Source organism: Oenanthe melanoleuca, chromosome 4 (assembly GCF_029582105.1).
Source record: "Oenanthe melanoleuca isolate GR-GAL-2019-014 chromosome 4, OMel1.0, whole genome shotgun sequence".
NCBI lineage: Eukaryota > Metazoa > Chordata > Aves > Passeriformes > Muscicapidae > Oenanthe > Oenanthe melanoleuca.
The window spans coordinates 25716155-25741087 of NC_079337.1; the positions used below are offsets into that span (position 1 = coordinate 25716155).

General features: G+C 39.7%; 1 protein-coding gene across 1 annotated transcript in view; it reads left to right on the top strand.

The window, feature by feature from the left end:
* Positions 1 to 24933, top strand: part of LOC130252381 (transmembrane protease serine 11E-like) — a 39471-nt gene that overhangs the window by 11803 nt on the left and 2735 nt on the right. The window contains exons 4-7 of the mRNA XM_056489874.1: positions 9842 to 9909; positions 13077 to 13240; positions 21959 to 21997; positions 24027 to 24222. Coding sequence (XP_056345849.1) covers positions 9842 to 9909; positions 13077 to 13240; positions 21959 to 21997; positions 24027 to 24222 — 467 coding nt within the window. The remainder of the gene's footprint in view (positions 1 to 9841; positions 9910 to 13076; positions 13241 to 21958; positions 21998 to 24026; positions 24223 to 24933) is intronic.

Below are 24933 nucleotides of genomic sequence, written 5' to 3' on the forward strand. Positions count from 1 at the left end.
AGTGTTCCCTTCTCTGACTCCTTCCTGATGAAGCCCTCTTTCATTTGTGTCCAGAAAGACTCAGAAAGGAGCTCTTTCCAGAGCTGGTGTTTCACCAGGAAAAATGTTTTTGCTTTATATGGAAGTCATATAGTGACTTCCTTGGGACCTGCAGCAAATGCCTGATGTTTGCTTTGGTTTTCAGATTTGAATAGTAACACCCATTGTGTGAACAACATTCCTGACTCTTATCTCATTGAAGGTGGGAGGGAATGCAGCCAGATCATGCCAGAGAGCTGATGAAGCTGGTGCACCAGTCAACATCTCAGGGCTGACTGGAAAGTCTGGAAAATGTCTTTTGGGGTGGAGCTGGGGGACCTGAGGAACAGATGATGAAAGGTCTTTGCTCCTTGGCTGGCTTCTTGTAAGTGTCTGTGAGTGTTCCCTTTGTGCTCTTTTGAAAAATCAGACTTGACTGAATGCCACTAGGGAAAGAGACTCCAGCTCACCAGAGCCTCCTTGTTTTTCTAGTTGGACCAGTCCCTCTTCCCTTGCCAAGCTAAAATGCTCTGTGCCAGACTGTCCCCTCTTGCACTGGATAAAAAGGGTACAGTCACAGCCTTATGGCTCTTTCTCCACTATTTTATAGTGGGTTCACTAATTGTGTGGCTCATCTGCACAACTTTTACCCACTATTTTTCTCCAACTCCTTCACCAGACTTGGTTGTGTCAATTATTTCAGATTTCCCAAGAATGCCTTGGAGATGCTAACTACCCTCTTACTAACAGTATGCTGGGAAAGACTTCCAAGGCCCACCTTTAAGCTTTGCTTCTTCAGCCTCTCTAGTGTGCCAAAGAGTGAAGGGAGCGGTGACAATGAGACCTCAGTGACTGGGATGATCCCAGTTTCCTACTCTGGGCAGCTGCAGTATCTGCCCTGTGTGCAGGAAGAAGGGTAGAGGGGTATTGCATCTTGTGTAGAAAGTCATCTTTGACACCAAGGGAAGGGGATTTGCAGTCAGGAGAGCTTGAAATTAATATCTCAGTCTCAGTGGAAGTTGTCTCAGCTGAGGGCTGGCAAGTTTCTAGCTGTGAGAGAGGTGGATATCAAGCAGCCACAGCAGGTGACCTCTTCAGTACATGGCTGGTTGCTCAACAGAAACAGACATCAGCCTTTACTCTGCTCACCAGGGGTTTGTAAAATGTACCTGTTGGCTCTTTTTTGCCACAACAATAAATTTCTGATACTTCCTCCTAGAAGTGGTGGGCTTTCTCCTCTTTGAGGAGAGCCTATGCAACGTTTCTCCTTTATCAGGCACTTTATCTCCCTGTCTCCTCCTCCGGCCAGAGCTCTTCCCAGCCCTGCTGTGTGGCTGCTTCTCCCTCTCCGAGTCCATGTGTGGAACCTTGTGCTGGACACCGTGTCCTTCCCCAGCTTCTGGGGCTTTGTCCTCTCATTCCCTACTCACTCCTGCTTCCATGTGCTGGTAAGCCAGGCTGTGAGCTGGGTGGATGGACATTCTTCAGGTATGAGGGTAGAACAGCTCCCTCCTTGGCTGGTTGGGTGGCTGGGGGAGAGTTGAGGTGTCTGTTTTCCCTCCTGGAGTGCCTTGAGCCATGGAATGGACTGACATGACTTTCCCCTCTTGTCTCATGATCCAGAAGGTGCCTGGGTTACCCCCTTGTCCTTCCACCATCTGAAACCAGCATAGAATTTATTGGCTGGATCTGGGCAGAGGGGTTGGGGATTATATTAAAACAACACCTGGACACTTCCCCTGTAAAACTACTGCCTATTCAAATATTTCTCTTGAATTAATGGAATTTCATCAAGTAATTTTCAGCTCAGAACTCAGCACTATGTCAGGACATCTCTTGTAGAAACAGATGTCTTGCTTCAGCTACTTCAAGTGACAAGAGAATCTTCTATATCCTTAAGTACAAGTTTTGGGGAAAAGTTTTTAATTAATACAGCTCTTGAAGTTTGTCCTGTCTGATAGAGCTGTGTGGGTTTACTTTAATGTCTCTACCAGGTATTGCAGAGGCACTTGAGATTCCACAGGAAAATGCTGCACAACAGTTCTGATAATGGTGCCTATTCTCACTACGTTGAAGGGCTCACTGCTGAGTCCCTGTACTGGAACTGGTGAGGAAGGAGGCAGTTTTTCTCCCTTGGCAGATGATGATTTTAGAGGTTATTAAGACTCATCTCTCACTATGAATTGAATGGAGAATAGAGGAGCAGCCAGGTGTTTTGCACCTCCTGCCCTCCCCCCAGCTCTGACACCTGATAACTCTATTTTGTGGAAGGCTTAGCCTTCAACAGGATGCTTGTAACTGAAAGGCTTTCTGCTTTATACCCAGGGATAAGGTGAGCAGATGAGGCTGCTGTTTTACAGCACTTGGCCTTTTAGGGTCACACCTGACTCAAGTCTTCCTGGGGAGCAGAAGTGTGTATATTTGGGAGAGAGAGGGTGGTGAAATACAAATCCCTTCAGAGCACATAGCTGCAAAGGCAGGTGAAACTGTGCATGAGGTGTGTTTGTCACACCTTCCACGTGGGTGTTTAGATAAAGCCCAAAAGTCTGTGGCTTGCTCCATCAGTGCCTTATGATCCTTGGGTTGGGAGGTTAGTTCAGTAGGAGTAGATCCCCAAGGCAGCAGGTTTTTGAAACACTCCTAAAGAATATTTGTTCTGGGAGACCAGACTGTGAAGATCCTTTTAGAGATGATAAGTAAACATGCCCCAAGAAAAGGGAGTATGCTGAAGTTCAAGGGAGTCTGACATGACTCTCATTTTTACAGCAAATGGAAAGTGCAGGTATCTACAAGTATTATGTAGCTTAATTTACTGTGTGTGCAAAACCTGCACTTATTTCCCCCTCTTAGCCCTTAAAAAAAGAGAAAATTTAATATAAATTAGCCAAATCAGAAATTATGGTATCTGCAGCAGCCAGATCTTTCCAAGGACTTTTCAGTCTTGCAGCACCCAGACCAAACTGAGTAAGAATGTTCTGGCTATAATAAATTTCAGAAGAGATTTGGTAATGTTTATGGATAAAAATCCCCAAATCTAAAAGTCTCTTTGTAAGCTCAAGCATTCCTAGGCTTTATACGTGCTCCCTCAAGTAATTATATGGTACCAATATGAGGTGAGAAGAGCAGAACTTCTATTGAAAAATTTTCTTGTTCATCACTAAAGTGAATTTTATTTACAAATCTATCTATAGTACAAAAGCCTCTTAAAGCTTTTTAAATTTAGTTTTTTAGAGACTTTTAAAATAATAGTCTCCTCTTTTTTTCTTCTCAAAAACAGTATTGTGAAACTGGGAAATAATATTTTATCTATGCAAAAAAAGTTATTTAAGGAATATTTTGAGAAGAAAAATACCAAAATAAATTTATGGGATTTGATAACTTCCGCTTTATAAGCTTAATTTTAAGGGAATGATTCTCACAGATAAGAAGCATTGCCCTTGGAGTAGCGTGGTACAATCGGGGTGCCCTCTATGGGTGGCTGGGGCTAGAAACAAAGCAGAAGGGATTTTCTACAGTCATTCAGCCAAGAGGGAAATAGCAATGGATCAGTGGCCAAGATGACAGCCTGGCAATATATTTATTTAGCTCTGGAATTAGAGGTTGACAGCACACTTGACTGTCAGTATGTATATATACAGGTGTGGCCCTAAAGAGATAGGTGAAATGTACTCTGAGAGAGGAAATAACTCAAAGAAAACACCTGCATCTCACTTGTGATGCTGTTTTTAGAAGTTCCTATTGAAATTAAAAGAAGAAAAAGACCATTGGCATGGGTATATATTGCATAGATTTAAAAACTGGCATGCTTTTTTGCTTTTAAATTTTGTTTCCAGTTTTTTCCCTGTTTCCATGGATCACATGGAAAGAATTAAAATGAGCACAGGAAAAAGTAGCACAGGAAACTAAATATTGAAGGGAATACAAAACACTTTTAAATGCTGGTATGAGTTGATGCAGTGTGGCACATGAAGCTTTTGCTTAGTGCTTTTGATCACCTCCAAGAGCTCAAACTTTCAGAGAGCTTTACCTAAATTTCATGAATTTTCAGGGTGAAATCATTAGTTATCAGAAATATGCCTAATATCCAACTTTTTCCCCATGTAAATTCAGTGATCCTTCAATTTGTCTCATTCTTTGGTTTACTAATGCAATACAATTTTCTCAAGTAATAGGCATGCAAGTTGATTTTTCTTTTTCATTTTTTTTCTTGGTTCATCAAAGCAGAAGTTGTAATATGCATGTACAAATCCAGAAAAATTATAAGGCACCTCTACCCAATAAACAAGTGACTCTAATACTGATCCAGTGTGCATCATGAAAAGCTCTAAAATGTGCACAAAAAGAATGGATGTGAACCTGAAGCGGAAAAGGGAATTAAAAATTAAGTAAAGCACAGCTATCAATAGTGTTTGTGATTAAGGGTAGAATCTTACCTTAATTATAGACTCACAATCCAGAATTACTGCATTGTTTGCAAGTAATTATATCAATGAAGTGATTCAAGATGCAAACCAGTGATCAAAATCTGGCTGGTCAAGAGAGTGTCAGCTTAGATCCTGGTGTTGTCCAAAGGGAGAATCCAAATTCAATACTGAAGTTGTGTTTTTGGTGGTATTTGGGCACTTGTAAGCTAAATACATAATTAACAGTCTTGCTTAGATTTCACAAAACTGTTATTTTCCTAAGAGGTATTTGCTCTTGTATTTCAGCTCCTTACCTCTAAGTATTGTTTAAAAAAACCAGAATGTGCACAGTAATTTTCCTGGGGAAAGTGTGTTATTTTGGGAAGAAGAAAAACCCCAACCAAAAAGCCCTTCTCTGGATATTGAGATGCTTTTCTCACCAAACCTGATTTTCTCCCCAGAAGTTGGAAAGTTCCCCCCCTAAGTAGACAAAATTTTAATAGCAGTGTGAAAGTTTTAGTAAGCTAATTATGGATAATTGAAAGCAGGGAGTAGGAATGAGAATACTTAGGTGACCTTAATTCCAGCTGTCACTAATACACATAACTATAATGAAACACTCATGTCATTACATGCTTTTGAAATTGGTTGCACCAAGCATAAGCATGGTACTTTAAATCCTGACATTATCCCATGTATTAGTCCTCTTAATTTCATTTATCCGAAAGACCAATCTTTTTAGGAACTGCTGTACAAGGGCAATTATTCCTCTTTTGCAGATATGGCCTCCGGGAACCATCCAACTGAGCTCCTTATTTTAGTGCAGTCAGGCAGTGCTTACTCACCCCTCAGCTGTAGCAGCCCTGTTAGCTTAAACTCCATGAGGAGTTTGTGATGCCATTTGCTGGTGTTTGGGATCACCCAGCTCTTGCCCGCGGTGAGACCTGCTGTCTTTGTGTATGTGGTTTCTGATGGGAAGGTTTCTGATCCTCTTGTTTGCTGGAGGCATGGGGACCATTTCACTTGCTCTCCTTCAGATTCGTTTTCTTCACCTTGGGCAAGGACTGTGGCTATAGGGCTGTGGTAGTAATTGGAATGCCTGTTTCCAAGGAGAGTGTCATGTCCACCTCCTGGTTTGGAACAGTGCCACATTCTTTTTTTTGCTGTCCCTGTCAGTCTTTCTCCTTGTGTCCTCTCTCAACTCCTTAGTTGAAATCATGGCAGCAAAAATGTCAGGTTCTCAAAGGAGCAGCTACTGGATTTGAATTATGGTCAGTTCTAGGGGCCTTAGCATGTTGAGCTGTAAATTGGGGAGAGTCACTGAATCAAGTGGTATGTTGCAATTAATATTTGTGGTCAAAAAGCTTTAAAAATCACTAATAATAGGCTTTACATCCTTAGCAGCTACTGAGGTAAGGGGAAGAATATAGTATGAGGATAGCTGCCAGCAGGCAGAAAAGCAGTACTTTTGAGCAACAAGAGGCTTTGTGCTCCCAAGCCTACTGAATGCTTTTGAACATGCCATGCAAGTAACTCAGTGTGTTCAGCAAATATTCCTGAGGAGAGTTCTGTCAAAGGAGATTTAAGATAACTTTTGGATAAACCTTGTGACCCAATGTGTGGTGGCAGAGCAGTGTGTGGTGGGATAAAGTGAGGGCTTGACACAGGCAGCCTTGCTGAGTCACTTCCAGACTCAGCCACACATCTGGGCAAGCCCAGATGTCAGTTCCATACCACCCTGTCATGATCTATTTCCAGAGTTTGGGTGTTTTTGGGTCTCAGGGAGGAAGGACATATTGTGCGACTCTGAAATCACAAAGATTTTTACAAAAAGAATCACAAAGATTTCAGTATGTTGCTCATGGGCCTTAGAAGGTAAAGCATGGTGCCACACAAGAAAAAGAATATGATGATGAGATCTGGCATTTTTTTGAAACAGAATAGGAAAAGAAGTCTTGTTCATCAATGTATAAAACAACTTCTGGCTACAAGGAACAAGAAAGAATTTCCTTTTTGACTGGGTTTATACAGGTGGGAATGTTTTGCTCTCTTACTTCATCTTTGGTGCTAGCCACTATTAGTTACTGTATTGGATGGACCAGCACTCAGGAACAAAGTCCAGTTTGTCTAAAAAAATTGTGCTGCACAGAGAGAAGTGTAGTAAAAAGTATAGAGAATATGAAATTAAACTGAGGAAATTAGAAATGTCGTTAAGCCAAGCTAGCCAGCAAACATGAGCTAAAAGAAAATCTTGTTTAGACAAATGCTAAAACAAAGACTGTCAGGAAAATGCTTGTCATTTTGAAGGAGCAGAACTTTGTGCTTAGTTCAGAATGCTCATAGACCTTGCCTGCAGGAACAGCTGTCATAGTTGAGCTATTGCTAGACAAGGGCCAGGAAAAACAGTGAGATGCACTTAAACAGTGGCAAATTTAAGTGATCTGATCATGACAGTGTCACTTTTGAGAGGCTGTAATCAAAGCAAAACATTTAAAATTAGTGTAAATGTTTCTCCCAAGCAGATCCAGGTCACAGCTAGTCACTGGACAAAATCCTAGTTGCTTTTGCTCCCATGGTTGTGACTCAAGCTGAAAGAAAAGCTATAAGCAGGCTGGAGATAAATGTTTTGTGTTTGGTGTGTGAAAGGCTTCACCAAAAAAAGAACTGTAAAAATATAAGGCAGAACATTAATCTCTGAAAGTTTTTATCTGAAGGCATCTTCCTACACACTCTCGTCTTACATAAACTCTGTATGAATATAACGATTACTCATAAAAATTCAGGTTACCAAAATCATAGTTGAAGGAAAGAAGATATTTGAGTCATTTTTGCCAAATGAATTCATCAGCAGGTGAGCATTAGGCCACAGTGCAGAGGTTTGGCTATCCTTTCCTTCATGATAAAACACAGTAGATTGCAAAAGTAAAAAAATGTTAGCTCACATTTGAAGGTGCTAAAGGCCCTGCAAGGTTCACTGAAAACAAAGCCACCCTTCAGTTATTTTTTTTGCCTGTGGGTGATCTGGTGCTAGGGCAGCTTTTAAAGGTGGGAAAGTTAGTGACAGTGTAATGGGAAAAGTGTCTACTTTCTCATTCAGATATGAAAGTGTGAAAGAGAATAGAAGCAACACAAATTTGGTATAATTTTAAATTATATACTTCCTGTTCTCCCCATGAAAATAACTAACATGCCTTCTGGATTGAATGCTCTGAAAACAGTGGCTGTTGCTGATACCTTAGTTGCATTTGGATTCCATAGATTCTTTTTGCTAAAAGTACTGTGTGTAGTTGTGTTTTGTGAGACACCACTGGAAATCTGTCTGCTGCAGCACACGGTGTTCCTCATCAGACTGCATGGAACATCTTGGAAGTGGTCCAGGCTAAGGAGAAAAGGAGAAAGCTTTACATGTTGGGAGTGTAAAAAATACAGTCATACAAATTGCTTAGGCTGTAACAAAGATACACAAGAGAATGGGTGTAGAAATAAGGTTCCCTGTATTTGCTGCAGAACTAGAGGTGAAAAGTGTAGCAAAAACACTTGACATCTGAGACAATAAGGTATCTTGAAAACACAACTGTCAGGAGGAGATAAAGAATTTGGGAATGTCAAATGGACGCAACCCTCTCTTGCAAGGGATTGCAAATTCCTGCCCTCTTCACTCCCAAGCTGAAAGTCACTCTGCTTTCACTGTACTTGTGAGCAACACAGCAGCTTGAGGTGCATCTCAGCCCAGCTCAAGGCTCTCTTTTGATTGCAAAGCATTCCACAAAGAAGTCCCTGTCCCAAAGATCTCAAAAGTTCTCAAAGACAATGCAGCTGAAGATAGCACATGCCACTGCATGCCACAAAGCTGGCAGTGCTGCTTAGCCACATGCTTCTGCTTACACAATCAATGGTGAAGCAGTTAACACTGTGACAGAAACAATGAGCAAATGTTATAATTTTAAAAAGCAAAGCAAGACCTCCTCTTTGTCTAAGGGCAACTGCTTCCAATGACCAGGGGAGGTTGTGGTAGAACAGGATGCAGAACTATAGGACATAAAACTCTTTTTAATTGGATGCATCATAAAATGCAGCTGAAAATCTGCATTCTGCATATCTATAGTAGCTTGTTGCAGTTGAGATGTCTTTTTCCATAGAATTTTATCTGTTCCAAATGTCAAACTAATAGCAGATAACTGCTAGTAAGAGCAAGGCTAAACATAGCTAAATGCATGACCATTAAAAATGTTTCTTTTTTTCCTTACTAATATATGCTTAAAATCACCTTAAAATAATCATTGTACAGTATTCATATTGAAACTATTCTACTTCAATATCCCTGTGTAATGCCATAAAGCTTCATCTTGAGACAGCCAAGGCTGGAAAACAAGGGGGTTTGTGTTCCTTGGGAGGAATCACTCCCAGATTTCACGCTTGCATCCTTGTTTCTGTATCTGACATATTTCAACATACTAGTAGTTTGAGAACAATTATTTTTCCCTTTCATTTGGAAAACAGATCATCTTGAGACTTGGCTAAAATAGACTACCTTTAAGGGCTAAAAATCTAAAAAAGACAGCTTATATGATGCTATAAAGCATTTCTATGCAGTTTTTCCTGTCATGCATTTGATGTTTACAGGATATGTTCAATTTACTTGGTGTTATTGGTAGGAGGAGTTGCTGCATAACTCACCAGTGACTCTGCTATTTCTCAATCCTTCAGTGATCCTGAGCCTTTCCTGGCAGAATTTCATGCCATGTTGTATCATGCTGAGCTGTCTCAGACTGATCATGCAATCTTGAGATGACATCTTGACAGGATGTGGTTAAGCAGGAACAGTAAAGATGTTTTCTGGGGATCAATTCCTTAGGAGTCCTAGATTTCTAGTTTCTGATGAGAATTGCTTGAAAATTGTCCAAGTATGTGGAAAATCACAAGGATGATAGGGGAACATGATAATTGAATCATAATTTGAAATGATTGGTGGTTTTGCTATAGGCTAAGGGTAAATGCTTTGTCAGAAAGGACACCTAAAAGAAAGGCTGAGTGCACTGCAGAGCACAGCATACTGTATCTGCTCTGTGGGCAGTCTTTAGGAAGCTGTGCTTTGGAAGACTGCAGCAGTATGTTCCAAGGATGTTTATGTATTTCTCATTATATCAGGAGTTGATGAGACAGCACTGCAGTGGCACACTGATGCAGCCATAGGGCATTTAGAAAAAATGAGCTTGTTTTTTTATGATGTGCCTTAGGTCAAACAGGAAATAGTTAGAAAAGGTCTGTGACAAAATTATCTAGAGGCTGGGCTGCATTATGTTTTTTCGCTCTGTAAACTGTGAGTTTGTAACTGAATGCTCTTTTCTGAATGTTCCTTCCAGCAATATGTCTGCTTCCCTCCTTTTTGTTGTTATCTTATATTTTTCTTTTTTCAACAGATCGACAAGACCTTTTACAATTCCATTTTAAGGAAAAAATACATCAGTTCACGCTTAATCAGAGTGAGGTATGTGAGATTATAATAAATGCACGCAGCTGAGATAAAATTAAATGTACACCAAGCCCAGCTAGATCTAATTCAGTAAAGTGTATTTGTGTAAAACCAGAGCATAATTCCTAACTGAGCATAATCTGTTTCTGAACCCTGCTCTCTTTTGGATCTTAATGCGAAAGATACCCTTCAGTCAGTCCAAATTCCAACAAGTTTGTGTTCACATCTTGAACAAGCTTTAGTTATTAAAGCAGAGATAACTAAAGCTATCTAAAACCAAAAAGGATCTTCAGAACAATTTCTTAATGCAGATGTCATTTCTAGCATTGCTGTTGTGCTGGGCTTGTCAAGTAAAACCTAGCTGTGCTGGCTCAGAAAGTCCCACTTATCACTGTGGCTCTAAGAATGGGCATAAGTAGCCGCCCAGGGAACAGTAGCAGCACAACAGATGTGTAATAACTGCTTCTTGTCATGCTTCCTGCCTCCAGGTATTTATCACTCAGGAGTTCTTGAAGTGGTTGTGATTTGTTTAGCACCCCTTGGTGGTGTTATTTTCCAAGGACTTATCTATTGACTCCTGGACTCTTGAAATCTGTGCATCTCGGTACTTTAGGAAGGAGATATGTGTGAAGAATGACCTTCTTTGGATCACTCAGTGCTCTTGTGCTGAAAGAGATGATAAAAAGTTGATCACTACTCCTCCTCTCCATGCAATTACTGATGCTGGATCCTCCCAACATATCCCTTTTCTCTCTTGTATTCAATGAGATCCCCATTTTTCTTTTCAAATGCCAGTCTGCTCAGCATTCTTTGCATTCAAACTGTTTCTTATCATCCTGTTCCATACATCTCTCAGGTCTGCTATTCCTGCTTTTTTGATATGAAGGGGTCAGACCCATAGTTGAGATTATCATTGAACAATGTAGAGCTTTTTTTCTTCTTTTACTCTCTGTTCAACTGACAATAATACATAATGTTTGATTTTATTTTTTTTAACCATTGTTAAGTGCTGAAAATTATATTTTTCGCAAACTGTCTATTGTACTACTATGATCTTGTTTCTGAGTGACAGTGTCCATCACTTTGCAAATAAACCTTGAATGTCTTCATAATCATAGACTAAAGCTGCAAGACTAAGATCTAAAGATCTAATCCTTGTGAATATGTTTCTCCTTGTTCTTACATGGTTTGTGACATCTTGCCTCTTCCTCTATCTTAGGTTAATCCCCAGTTACACACAATTCATTATTGGAGTGTAGCTTTACAGATATTTTTTGATACTGACTAGAGTGTTGCAAGCATAGGCAGGGTGATTTAAGGATCTGAAAGGCCAATATGTAGGAATAAGTGGTGTTTTTCATTACTTCTTGTTCCCAAGGATAGACTGAGGTACTTGTGATCTTTGCTGTGTTGGATGCAAGATTTGTATGTGCCAAAGCTTGTTTGATTTTTCAGATACACACTTTTTATGTGTCTTCAAGGGCTCAGACTGCAAGTTCTTTTGAGCAGGGACATGATTGTGAATTTACTTGGATAGTGTGTGTCTTTTGGCTCAGTATAAGCAATGCATTAATAATAATGCCCTCTGCTCACTGAGAAAGACAATACTAATCTTGACTAGGTGTCCTTGGCTCTGGATCTCTGCTATATAATAAGTGAATCAAGGTGGGCAGTACTTACCTGAGGGTTTCGAGAGGCGTGGTATGCTTGCAAGAGTTGATATGGTAATTCCAGTGTGGCATAGAACAGGAAGAGGAGTGGGGGGAGCGGTGAGGGAACACCTCAGAAATGCAGAGCAACACCCACAGTTGGATCAGATAATATCTGGAAAAATAAATGAAGTGGCAATCACATTGAAGTTGGAACAAATGGAAAAAATAGTCTGTTGAGAAGGTCACATATGACTTCTCAGTCTCAATTATGAGATCCATGAGGCAGTGTGGAGTGTGTCTTTCTGCTCACCTACAAACCATTTGGCATGCCTTTGTGTGTTTAAAACACACAGCCTTTTCTTTCCTTTCACTGGTGATATCAGCCGTGTCTGTTTCAATTTGGTATATGTTCCTTTCAAAGATTAAAGCCTGATTGCATGAGTCCTGTATAAGCTGCCTGTCTTCTATTTTTCCTTTATATAATTACAAATTTCCAAGTCTGTGAGACATAACTAGGAGATCTTCTCTTTTCCTTTCCTATCTAAAGACAGAGCAACCTGGTTTCAGCTCTCCCCCTGTATGAAGTAACTGTGATTTCATCTGTTGTGGTTTGTATCTCACTGCTTCTTAGTTCAGGTGGGAGGAGGCACAAGAGAGAAGGTTCCTGGTGCAAGCTCTTACTTTTCCTTTGTGATGACCAGGGACAAGCCATCTGCAAGTACAGAGCAAGATTTACTATTCCAGATTAGTCAGTTTGATGTTTGTAGTCTATCATTCCATCTCTTGTGGTATCTGATGCCTTAAGGAAAAAGAAATACTACTACCAGGTGAATTCAACCTGTTACAAGACTTTTCTCCCTTTTCTTTCCTCTGATCTTACATTAAAGTTGTGGAATTGTGTGTCTCAATGTGTGTGCTGCTTGCACTTTCAAATGAGCTGTTAAAAGCCCTTTTTGTGATCCATCTCTTTGACTTTAATGAATAGATTGTGAGTATGCTGCCAAGTTTCATTTATTGTTGCTCAATATGAGGTTATTCAGGAACATTCTCCAAGAGATTGCTGCGGTGGAATTAGGTTGTGTGGTCTTGCTCCATCTCCCAAAAAGGCCCAAGTGCCTTTCTGATGATATTGTATATTGTAAATTTTTATTCTGTGTATGTACAGGGCCGTTGAAAGGTCTGTGTAGATATCATTACCTCATGTTTCTGAAGTGCTGTTTATCCAGCTTTTCATTGCAATTAAATCAGTTCATTCCTTCCTCTCTTCTGTCTCAAGCATGCACTGCTTTTCAGACTCTATTATAAAATTGGTCTGGCCATTTGTTCACAGAAAGCATCATGCTGCCTTCTAGCCTATGATGCATTTGACCATTCAGCATTCTTGCATTTCTTTTGGAAATTCTTTCTCACAAATGTTTTAAAATGTATCTAATCTTTTATGTTACATTGCCATTGCTAGAGGAGCTAAGATAAAAGCTAAGAAGTGCAGAAATGGGCTGAAGGTAACGAGACTCTTTCATTGGTTTGCAGCCCAGATACTGATGGTGTGATGGCAGAGGCTTTGCTCACATTCTGGTTCTCCTCTACGGATTCTAGAGAAGCATTGCGGGAAAGAGTTGGAAAGATCTTACGGAGGGGCCTGAAAAAATACACAGGACCTCTACGAATAAATGTCCAATCTTCAACCATCTCAAGTAAGTATATTATATTTCTTTTAAAAATAATTCTTTCCATTTCCTGATTGATGGGACTTGATTTTTCCCTTTCGATGACAGCTTTTGATGTTACTATGTCTGAATGAGTCTTTCATGCTCCTTAAGTTAGACTAAAATCAGTGGCAAACACTCCTAAATCTTTACAGCCTCAGCCTTCCTCCAAACTGCAGTACCAACTTTGTTACTGTCATGGAGACTGAAAGTGCAGGAAGTATACTTGGACAACAAAGGGAAAGAATCAATGCACTGAAAAAATAATATTTGGTGGGAGGATCAAAATCCTTGCAAACTGCCCAGAGAAAAGGGAAAGAAAGGCATAATGTTCTTATCTACCTGACTTCTCAGATAGGGATTCTATCCCTTTCTTCACAATGCAGACATGAATCTGAAGGATATGAGCATTCAACTGCACTATCTTCTGCATTTCAGTTCTGCTACAGAATTTTTGTGCAGGCTTAGAATCTTGTCTCTGTCTTGACTTCAGTTACATAAAGTCAGCAGTTTTTCTGGGTGTCAGACTTTTCAAGAATGGGTTGCTGGTTGACAGGGGCAGATTTGCTCCATTTGTTTTTGCAGAACTGCTTACTCCTAAGTGCAAGGGTGACAGTACAGTAATAGGGTGGGTGCTTGCTGCTTGCTATTCCATGCTAGATTACTTGAACCAGCAGAAATCTGCAGAGGTTAGACGACTGTACTTGGAGAACAAGAAACCTGGGCCAGATTCCAGGGTGGATGGATCCAGACTTCCTCCCACTCAGAAATGAGCAGAAGCAACTTCTTGTTCCTCCTCTTAGTGCTTGAATTGGGCACATATTTGCATTGTGGTAATGCAATGAAACTCAAATATGAGATGTCACACCCCCATTGTTTCTTGATGGGCTAACCAGCCCTTTCCCATTGGAATGGCTCAGGATGATAGGTGACATCCCTCTGGGCAAATAATCACCATTTTTATATGCCAGTAGTTCCTGTTCAACAAAGTGCATGTGTAAATTCTTCCAGATAAACACAGTGTGTGGGCATCAGAGAGATTCAAAGAGTTTTGGTTGTTGTTTACTGTGAAAAATGAGTTTTAGTTTCTTGGTAGATTTTTTAAAAAGTTTAATAAAAGACAATAAGGACAATAAAGCAAAAGGTTACAGTGACCGGCTGCTTGGCTTGCCGCCAAGAGCACACCTTAACTCAGAGAACACTTTGTTAAATGCATCAACTTGTTGCATATTCATAGATTTCATGCGTTATTCAAAATTACTCCCCCCTCCACCCCAAACCAGTAAATCAACATTTTTACCTTTTTTTTTTTTTTTTTTTTTTTTTTTTTCCCATTTGTGGCCCTTTCTTGTTAGTGCACTCCTTGATAATGGAGATCAATAAATCTTTTTCTTGGAGTTCTGGTGTTCATCACTCCTGTCTTTATCTAGATAGAATAATACAAGAATGTGAAGAATTTCCTGATTATCTTTTTACTATTCTCTGAGTTAGTTACATGAACAAAAGCTTTTTACATCACCATGTTATAATAAAAAATATATTTATCACACTACTATTTCTAAGTTTTGTTAATAGCAGAACTAAAAGAAGCTCTATTCATTTAGTCAAGTTTTTCAACATTATATATATAGCATTCATTTTAATATTTGCAAAAAGCCAATAATATAATATGTACTTAAACATTTACACAGTTGGGCCATGGGTTATTGAATTTTGAATCTTTAGTTCAATTTGATGCTTTACATAAAGAACAAAATTGTAAAGAGTACAAAAATTATTGTTAAAAAGGACTGTGATTAAGTCAAGCTGCTTTTATTCAGTCTGGTAAATGTGGGAAGCGACTCCAGACTGTTTTAGTTGACCTTGAACTGCACCAGGATTGTTACAGTAATGCACTAATACCTAATTAAAAAATTGGCTAATACAATTGAATTGCAATGTTTTCATTAAATAGTCTCACTAAGAGATGACATCTGTATTACTTTATCAAAGTTGTGTGACAGACTTTGTGTTGCTTTTCTTGGCTCTCCCAGCCTAACCATAAAACACTGACTACACAGGTCAGCCACTCATTACAGGACTAGCATTGTGCAAGTGCTGTGACTGACACAAAAGAACATAAACAATACCTTGGCATTTCTAAGACACTAAAAGGCTGTCCCAAAAAAATTTATTTGATCTTTCTTTGCTAATAGGATTTCAGCGGTGGTATGAAGCTTAGGCCAGCTCCTGGGGGTATCATTTCAGGTCGACTCAGGAGAAGAGTATAGAATGGAGATCTCCTGTGCTTTTAGAGGAGATGCTGGTCTCAATTTATAAAACTTATTCCTCACACCAGGGAAAAGTGACAATTTTCAACAGGTCCTAGAGGTCCAGAGAAGAATCTAGATTTTTCATTTTCTACTTTTCTCTCCTGAAATATCTTGTCCACCATTAGTATTTAAACCGGGGAAACCTAAGAAGCCCTAGATTTTGTCTATGCTCTGCAGGCAGCATTCTAAATCTTGCTTCATTGTACCTTTTTGCCAACTGGAATTCTTATTCATCCTGATGTATTTTTGAAATGACATTTTCATAATGGCTTGTAAAAAATCATTAACCTGTTCTTTGTAACCACCTTATCGAAACATTCTAATTTAGGGACCACAATATAGCTCAGTTTAGCTAAGCATAGCTCATTTGTTGAACAAATCCAGGTCAGGCACTTATTTATACGGCATGCTAGGGGAAGTCTGATAAAGGGAACCTCCTCAAATCTTCCTCCCCCGAAATAATCACCTTGTTGTTCAACACCATGTCTCAACCTGTGCTTCATTCACAAGTATTTGCCTTGAGAATCAGCTCCAACAGACTCCTCCAAATTGGGTGCTACACTTGGGACATTCAAGCTGCAGTTCAGGGCAGCACTACAACGCTAAGGAGTCTGCCAGACCAGGGGTAGAACTTGCTTTCTCTCTGCATTCCCGAGGACTGGGAAAAAAGAGTGGATAAAGTCTAAACTGACAGTATTTTCTCAGTTTTTTTTTTTTTTTTTTTTTTTTTTTTTTTTGTAAAACAGAGAGAATCTTGATTATACATATGTGAGAAAATAGAAAATGTGCAAAACTTCAAGAACAACAACATAATACTGTCTCTGGCTTGTCTGTCACTAAACTGTAGATGTTCTTTACAGAGGACTGCAAAAATACATTTTTGTCAGGGTACCTTCAAATGTATTATTACTGAAGCTCCTGCTTTCTTATTTATTCAGACTCCAGAGTCCCCTGGTCAAGGATGGTTTACATCTGGATGTTCCCTCTGATTCTGATAGAAAATAAGAACTGATAGAATTTTCTGCCCTTGTGTACAAACCCCACTAGAAGCCCAAATATTTTTCAGTGAGGATTTAAGCAAACTAATTCCTACCTTCCCTGAAGAGCAGTGCAAGGGCAATCAAAGTGAGATATCAAAGTGTCAGATGGCTTGGAAACACCCATGTTAGGACTTGCTCTTCCACTGGCACTGAAAGAAGGTGTTGCAGTTTACCTTCTGTATTGTTCTGGCAACAAAGGGTTCTCCTACAAGGCTGATGTATTTTCCTGAGGGTTTCTTGGTTAGAAGTAGAGTCACCTGACAGTCTGGATCTGAATTAAGTAAAGCATAGAGCAGCTTGCCAGACTATTTCCCTTTGTCAGGTAAGTTGGAAGTATCCCAAAATGTATTTTTGGGAATGTGCTTCTGACATCAGAAAGCAGCTGGTTGCAAGATCACTGGCACTGTTCAAAGTGAGTAGGAGGTATTCCCACCTGTTGCACAGCCAAAGGTTTTGACCATGAATAATGAGTCATGAATTGGTTTTGATCAACAAGCCAATTGTTATTGTTTCTATTTATCTGGAATCTGGGGCTTGCCAATGCTCCTAACAATTACAAAGTACAGAACCTGGCAGACAGATTCTTAATTCTTTATCGAGTTTTCTGTGGGAGTCATGCAGATGAGTGTCTGACAGGGTTGATGAGGAATGTTCCGTGTCAAATAATGTATGGAACAGTCTAGATATTTGCACTTTATAAGCCACAACAGCATCTCTGGGGAGTGGAACAGAACACGCATCTGTACATTGGGAAACAGTGGAGACCTGATATTCCTCCACTTTGAGGTCACTAGTTTGGCAAAAGGTAGTACATTTCAGTAAGAGTCTAGAAAGAATGATTGAAATGGGAGGAACTGAAATGTATTTTAAAATTAGTATTTTGAAAGGATATGCTTGTGATAAAGAAATTAAGTAGAAAGTCATCTTGACCTCACTTCTCATGACCCATATACATTAATTTAATTGATTTTTCTCACTCAAACCTTGATTTTTTTTCCTGCCTTGTCTACAGAGATTGAGAGTAATTTGGGCTGCCTTTACTGTAGTATGACATTGATTGCAGCCAGGGCATGAGTGTAGGTCAGGAAGAAAAGTAATGCTAAAAATCATGTCTGTTTGGATACCTGCTACAGAACTGGTACATAGCAGATTCCTCCTCAGGCTGCAGGACAACCAGATGGAGTTGGACGTACGCTATGAGGTATGGACCTATGTCTGCCTCATGGACAGGATTAAGATATTGATAGGGACAGTGGAGGGGGTCATAAATGTGAGGACAGGTAAAGTGAACATCAGCAGGAAGGGAACAGCTGGGTGACAGGCACAATTAGAGGCGCAAAGCAGTTGTGTCTCTATCAGGTTACTCTACTTTGTTGAAGGAATGAGAATTGCATCACCTGTACCTAAGCCATGTCTTGCTACTTCTACAAGGGTGCATAAATCTGGAAATGTAAGTTCTGTTGAGAGAGCAGTGAGAATATTGGAGGGTTAGTGGAGAGAAATTTTAGGATGTATGAACTATGTAACCGCACAAGAGCATGCCTTTCCTGCTGAACCCAAAGCTCATGTTTTGCCATCTTTCAGGTAATTCCTGCAGTTCCTTTTAGGTACAGTTTTTGGAACATGATGGAATCTGCTGCTCACTTTCCCATTTCCCCCAGAACTTCAGACCTCTGTGGTCTTTACCATAATAAAAGAGCATTAGAGTAGAGCTATTATCCCCATCTCTGTCTACACTGCAAGACATGCACTCTGTGACATTCCTCTCAGCTGCCCAGTTTGGTCACCTACTGAAACTCACCAGTGATCCTCTTCTTTTTGTCTGCATGTGCAGTTGTTACCCTACATAACACTGGGTGAGGCCCCTGTTTCTGATGTAGCTGAGAATTTTGTAATTCTCTCTCCTTTCAAGAAAGTTGTTTTTAAAATGTGGTGAAGGACAGTGGGAAAAATGCTTTTTCTGCTCCCTGGTGCATTTCCCAAAGCTATGCTTCAAATGCATTTCCAAGAATGTGTTACGGGCATTGAAGTTCATACTCTACCTTATTTTTGTTTACAATCTTTTCCTCCATTCATATCCCTTTTAAGATCATCTCTACCTTACCTTCTATGTGTGAAAAAACAGACAAGCAAGATGTGGCAACTTGATATAATAGAGTATGGAACATGCAGTTTGTTTTTGAGACTAGAAATTATGTTTTCACGTCTAGAGAATCTATGGGTGTAGAAACCTATGAAGAAAATCAAGTTTCTTTTACAAATCAACAACTGTGAAAAATTATGTAATTGGGTAAACTGCATCAGATTTTTAAAACATTTATTATCTTTAATTTTGCCATCTCTGGCTCTTTCCATGCTGAAAATGCATGATATCCCCTAATAATTCATTTGCTTGCCTTGCTTGCACTATGTCAATGTAATGTCTGATACACTTATGTCACAAAGTTCTGTCTGATTTTTTCCTTTTACTGTAAACACTGAACTCTGTGGATAAAATGAAATGAGGCAGCAGACATACAACTGATTCCTCTAACTGATTCCTCTGATGCAGTGACACTGACATTATTTAGAGATGTAGCAAAGTGAGCAACTTTTTTCACAGGAACCTCTGAACCCCTCACAGATAAGATGTCCCATTCACTCTGCAGTTAACTAAGAGCATTTCCTTCCATGTTTGCTCAAACACATATGTTGAAGAGTAAAAAGGTTCTTTACTGATAATTTATTAACTTTAAATAGTAAATGCAAGTTAATAAAAAATTAAGAATTTAAGTGTATCTTAGAGGTATTTTGTTTAATAAAAATGTTAAATAACTGTATTAACAAAATTCCTTGTCCAGAACAGAGCCCTCTTCTAAGAGATGGAATCCCCAAGCTGTATTTCAACAGATTGCTATAATTTTAATTTAAATATTCATTTTATTAAAGTTAAGCAAGCTTTAATTCATTAGCAAGCTCCATTTTACAGGTATTCAATGCAGGTTCAAGTAAAACTTGTTTACAGCCGAAGCTTGAACACTGTTCTCCTAAACAAACAACTACTTTTGCAGGCATATGCAGTTGGGGCAAGATATGACACTTTAATTTTTACTAAATTATGCTTTTTCTTGGTAATGCAAACAACTAGGGCAGCTAGTAAATGATCAGGGCAGTGACATTTTCTCTTTTGCCTTACAAGTGACTGCTTTAAGCAGGGCTTGCAACATGTTGGCTGGCACAGTATGAACATCTGTGCTCTTGAACAGGCCAAAATGGGAAGCTGGTGACAAAGGCAAGCCCGTAGCAAGGTAAACCAGTAAGCAGTCTGATTTTCAGAGGTATCATGTAACCCAAAGTGCTCCCTGCTTTTGATGCGATCTACTGTGGGCTCAGTTTATCTGAAAATAGGATCAGTTATTTCAGTTTTCCAAACACATGCATGTGCTCTGCATTTGGGACTCTACCCTAGTGAATGCAGCACTGAATTTGCTAACAGGATTTCACTGGCCTTTTTCCTTCAGGACTGGATGTGTAGGAGAGTATAGCAGTTGCATAGTAGTGATTTATTATAAGATATGCTGACATTCAAAGCTGTACAGATTGGCAGTGTGTGTGTGAAAGGCTTGTTTCTCCAATTACACAGAAGTTGATCCAAGTGGAAGCAATGGGTAAAATCTTGCCCATGTGAGGTTTGTACTTTTTCCTGAGTGCCTCATAAAAAGGCAAACACAGATATAGACAGGTGCTTTGCAGGGCACTTGTGACTCACAGCAAAATTGGATGCAGTGGGAACATGCCAATTGAATTGCTTCTGGCACTGCACTTGAACAAGCTGGTTGCTCCTTTTGTCTTCTCAATGAGCTTTGCAACATAATGTAAGTGATAATAATTGGCTGCAGGCTTTGTAATTATGAATTATGAGGTAAATGTTTCTCCACCCAGAGAAAAGCTAAAAAACATTGCAGTCAATATTGCACTTAAAGACCAAAGGTCCTCTTTCATTGTAAATTACATTTGTTGGTTTCTTACCAGTTTCCAGATATAAAATATTGGCATGACTCAAATGATGAACTAGTTCTGAAGGCTGTATGAATTTCTAGGAAAACACTGGATGCTTATCATAGTTGAAAGAAACAAGTAGGGCCAGATTCTTCAAAGCACTTCTGGCCAATATAAATATGCAGGAGAAGTGGCCAAATCTTTAGTACAGTTTAGCAAACAGTAATGAAATACTGAATCCCTCTGCTGACCTAGCTTTTGCTTTGTGGTATTATTCCATTTTTATGTAAGTGTTCTAGGAGACAGCCAACCATATTATCCATGGAAATTCACAGAATACAACTAGTGTTACTGAAATGCAAAAGTATGTGTACATTTAATATTTTCCTCCTTTTTGCATATGAATTGAGAAAGTACAGGTAAGCATTTTTATTTGAAAGAGGACCCTGGAAGTTTTCTCTTGCCCATCAGTGAAATGTAATTATCTTCATCATGTGAACAGTTCCTGTTTATAGTGAGTAAGACTTCAGTTTCTTCTATAGTGAATAGACTGTATTGCTATATAAATGTCCAATTTTAATTCATTTCCAATCCTTATAAAATAAAGCCGTGATTGCATGGACACATGGCAGCCTAGCACTATCTTTATCTATAACATTCCCTGAAGACAAGCTGTACATGTGCTGGAGTTCTGCTTGTTTCCTTTTTTTCTATTATAATCTGCTTACTGTCACATTAAGAAATGAGTGAGCACATGTCTGGTACTGGTAGATTGCAAACAGACAATTCACCCTGCATACCTTAGGGAGTGTCAAGCAAAACACCTGTGATACAGACCCAGCAGGTGACAAGTGTGAGCCAGAGCCCTCTGCATTCAAAAAAGTCCTCCTGACTCGGTGTGGGTTTGGCTCAAAATGAGGATATTATTCTGTGTAGCAGCAAAGAGAAGTGAAGGAAGTAGATAAGGATAGGGATCTGCTGAGAAAGCCTATCCAGACACAAAATATGAAGTTGTTGACACTAGTATAGAATCACTATAAAATTAAAAAACTGTGTTGAAATTGTGATTTAAAAAAACAAAAACTGTATTATTTTAAGAATTGTTTTGAATGCTGGAAGCTACAGTAAACATACAACAGGCATGTTAAAGGAGAGAAAGTATTGTTAGAACCTGCTGTGCCATGCAATAAGTTGCTATGGACTATCTATTTTAATATTAATAGTGTACCAATAAGATAGGAGAAAGGAGAGTAAGCCACTGCTATTGTAAGCTCCCATTGCTGCAGTGAAGTGAGTAGCTTCTGATCTTGATGAGGGCACAGAGAGAGTACAAGATCTTACTTGACTTACCCTGACTGTTTGTTTGTCTGTTTCAGATGTGGAGCCACTAAGAGCAGAAGCCATCTTCAATGACAGTAAGTGAGGCTTTTTGTAAACATTAGAAATCTCATCTCCAACTTTTAAAATTAGCGTTAAGAGTCCCTGCACACTTTTCCTGGTCCTTAAGAGCCTTTTCTCATCCTTTTGTCAAATGAATGTGACCTTGTACTCTCAGAAATTGTGACTATGTCATTTTCCTTAGCATGCATTGAAAGGAGAGAGGTACCACAGGGAAACGTATAGAAGTTACATCAGCCTGTGATTATAATCAAAATATTCTGGAATTTGGAATGGCTGACAGTATGAAATTGTTCCTCATGGAAATACACAGAAATGTGACTGGTCTTCTCAAGTCTCAACTGCTTAGGGGTTAGATAGAAATACCTAATTTTAGAGATGTTTTTTGAGTTTTCAGAGAAAGAAGTCAGCTTGCTTGGAGATAAAACAGTTATAAAACCATCTTTGCTTACAAGTTGTGTTTCTTTTAACCCTGAGAAGGTTTGATGAGTTCCTTAGCAATAAGCTGTCAAAAATGGAAGATTAAATTACATCACTTTTGGGTCTGATGTAGGTGCTGGTGTTCTGAGGCACGATGGAACTGAGTTTTTTCCCTGTGTTTTGAACACTGACTGCTCAGGTGATTGATAGGATTGTGCACTTTTAGGACCAGTTTCTGAGGATTACAAAGAGCCTTCAGGAGGAAAAACATTAGTTCAGACAGTCTTATGAACTATGGTATATTCTGAAGTTTGTCTTTTACACAAAACTTTTGGACAGCTAGATTTAGATATCACTGATTTCCTTAACTGTGGTTTTAAATTTCAGAAGAGGGCACACTCTGCACTGAGCCCATGAAATTCTCAGTGTGGCGTAACCTTCCTTTCTTCTAAATTTATGAACAACTTTTAGTCTGATGTGGTATTCCTGCTGCTTTTGGCCATGAAGTAGTGTTAACATAATGTTGTGCAGACACTAGCAGGAAAGGGATCAGATAACACTCTCTGTGGCTCCAGTTTTTCACTTCTGAGGACTTCAAGGGCCCTGGGGCTGGCAGCTCCTCAGTGATGAATTACTGGGTTCTGCTTTGGCCCCCTCCTGGGTCACTGTCTGGGAGACAAGCTGTGCAGCAACTGTTTGGATTGTGTGGTCACTATGCAAATATTTCGCATCTGTCTCTTTTTCAATGAATTTGATAGTCCTGTGTGTCAACTTTCCTAATGTCTAGCTGAAATTGGGATCTGGATGAAAACTAGTGAGTCTTAGTTCAGGCAGGATGGATTTGATGCTGTTTGGATGGGAGAAGATGGCTGAAGAAGGTCTGTTCATTGAGGAAGTTTCTAAAGCTATGCAGGAGCTCCAGCTGCTCCTGAGTTTAATAGCTGAATATCTCGAGTTTAAAAACTGAAACTATGGATATTTCAATTTCTCTCTGGGTTTGGAAAAAATGCTTATTTTGTGTCATTGATAGAGGTATCATACCACGCTGGAGGTACCCATGCCTTTTGTAATCTCTGGAGTAGTATGATGCTCTTTGCTGGAAATGCCTCTCCAGATCCACTTGCAGACTGCAGTGATCAGTTGCCTGTCTCCAGGTGACATCTTGCTGATGTAATCTTGCGTGCATGCGTGGTAAAATCCTACAACTTGGATCATTCCCATTTTATGTTCTGCCTTTTTCATATTTTATCCTATTGAGAAATTACCTGGGACATTAAAGAAGTTGGCAATGCCTCTGTCTGGGAATTGTCTTGAGTGTGTGGTGAAGGTTTTGATTCCTGAGTCAGGCTGCTCACACAGCTAAGCCTGAATGTTTGACCATCATGGCTTTCCATGATAGTCAGTTGTTCATTCAGGCTTCTAACACATGGGCTGTGCATGAGGAGCTCTGATTTGGAGGATGGTGGCAGGGGGTGAAGGGGGGCTGGTGGAAGGTGTGTTTTCTTGTTGATGCCAATACATTTTTACAGAACATATGGATGGTGTGTAATTTTATGTTTTCCACAGCCATTTGCAAGATTTACTAAACAGAAGAATAGCTAATACTCTCTTTGTCCTTTCTGTCAGTCTGTGGTTTGCGACAGAATAGATCAGTCAAGTCAATGGCAAAATCCTCATCACTGCGAATTGTTGGCGGATTGTCCTCTGCAGAGACCGGGGACTGGCCGTGGCAGGCCAGTTTGCAGTACAACAACATCCATCGCTGTGGTGCAACACTCATCAGCAACACATGGCTGGTGTCTGCAGCTCACTGCTTCAGAGAGTAAGTTCCCATCTTAGAATCCACAGCAGAATTTGCCCCTTCTGAATCAAGTTGTGTGGCTTTCCAGATTTGCACAACACCCCTGACTGTTTCCCAGACAAACAATTTTGGAAGAGAAAAATCAGGGTTAAGTAAGCCCATCAGCTGGATGTTTCAATGAGAAAAAGACTGGCCCTCGGGAGCAGAATTGGCAATTTTATGAGTGAAAGTCACTTGGTGTACTGACCAAAGTGCAGAAAAGGTAAGGTGAGTGAAATGGTGGAGTATTTGTTTCCTGTCATACTTCACATTTCTTAAACGTATGCCTTTGTGTTACAATGGGGTTGCTGCCACTGCAGATTGCTACCAGCAGTTACCATCCCATGTTCCTGCCCCTCTTTTCAGCCATGCAGTCCCAGCATTTTCTGTTTAAAGCATGGCAATTTTGAAGCTGCAAAGTATTTTAAGATGCAACAGTTGATTGAAGAGATTATCAATGTACAAAAAGAGTAAGGGAAATGAAGTGTTTGCAGCAGAAGAGCTTTTGGATTTGATGACACCCTATGGCCATACAATGATAGATCAGGAACAAGGAGCAGGGGAGGAGTACAAAACTGTGACTGAGGAGGAGTGCCCTCTTCTAGTAGCAGCCCACAGTTCTGTTATGGAAAGTAATGGATGCCATAACTATCTTGTAGGAAGCTGGCTTGAAGGAGTTTTGCAGTAAAGGTA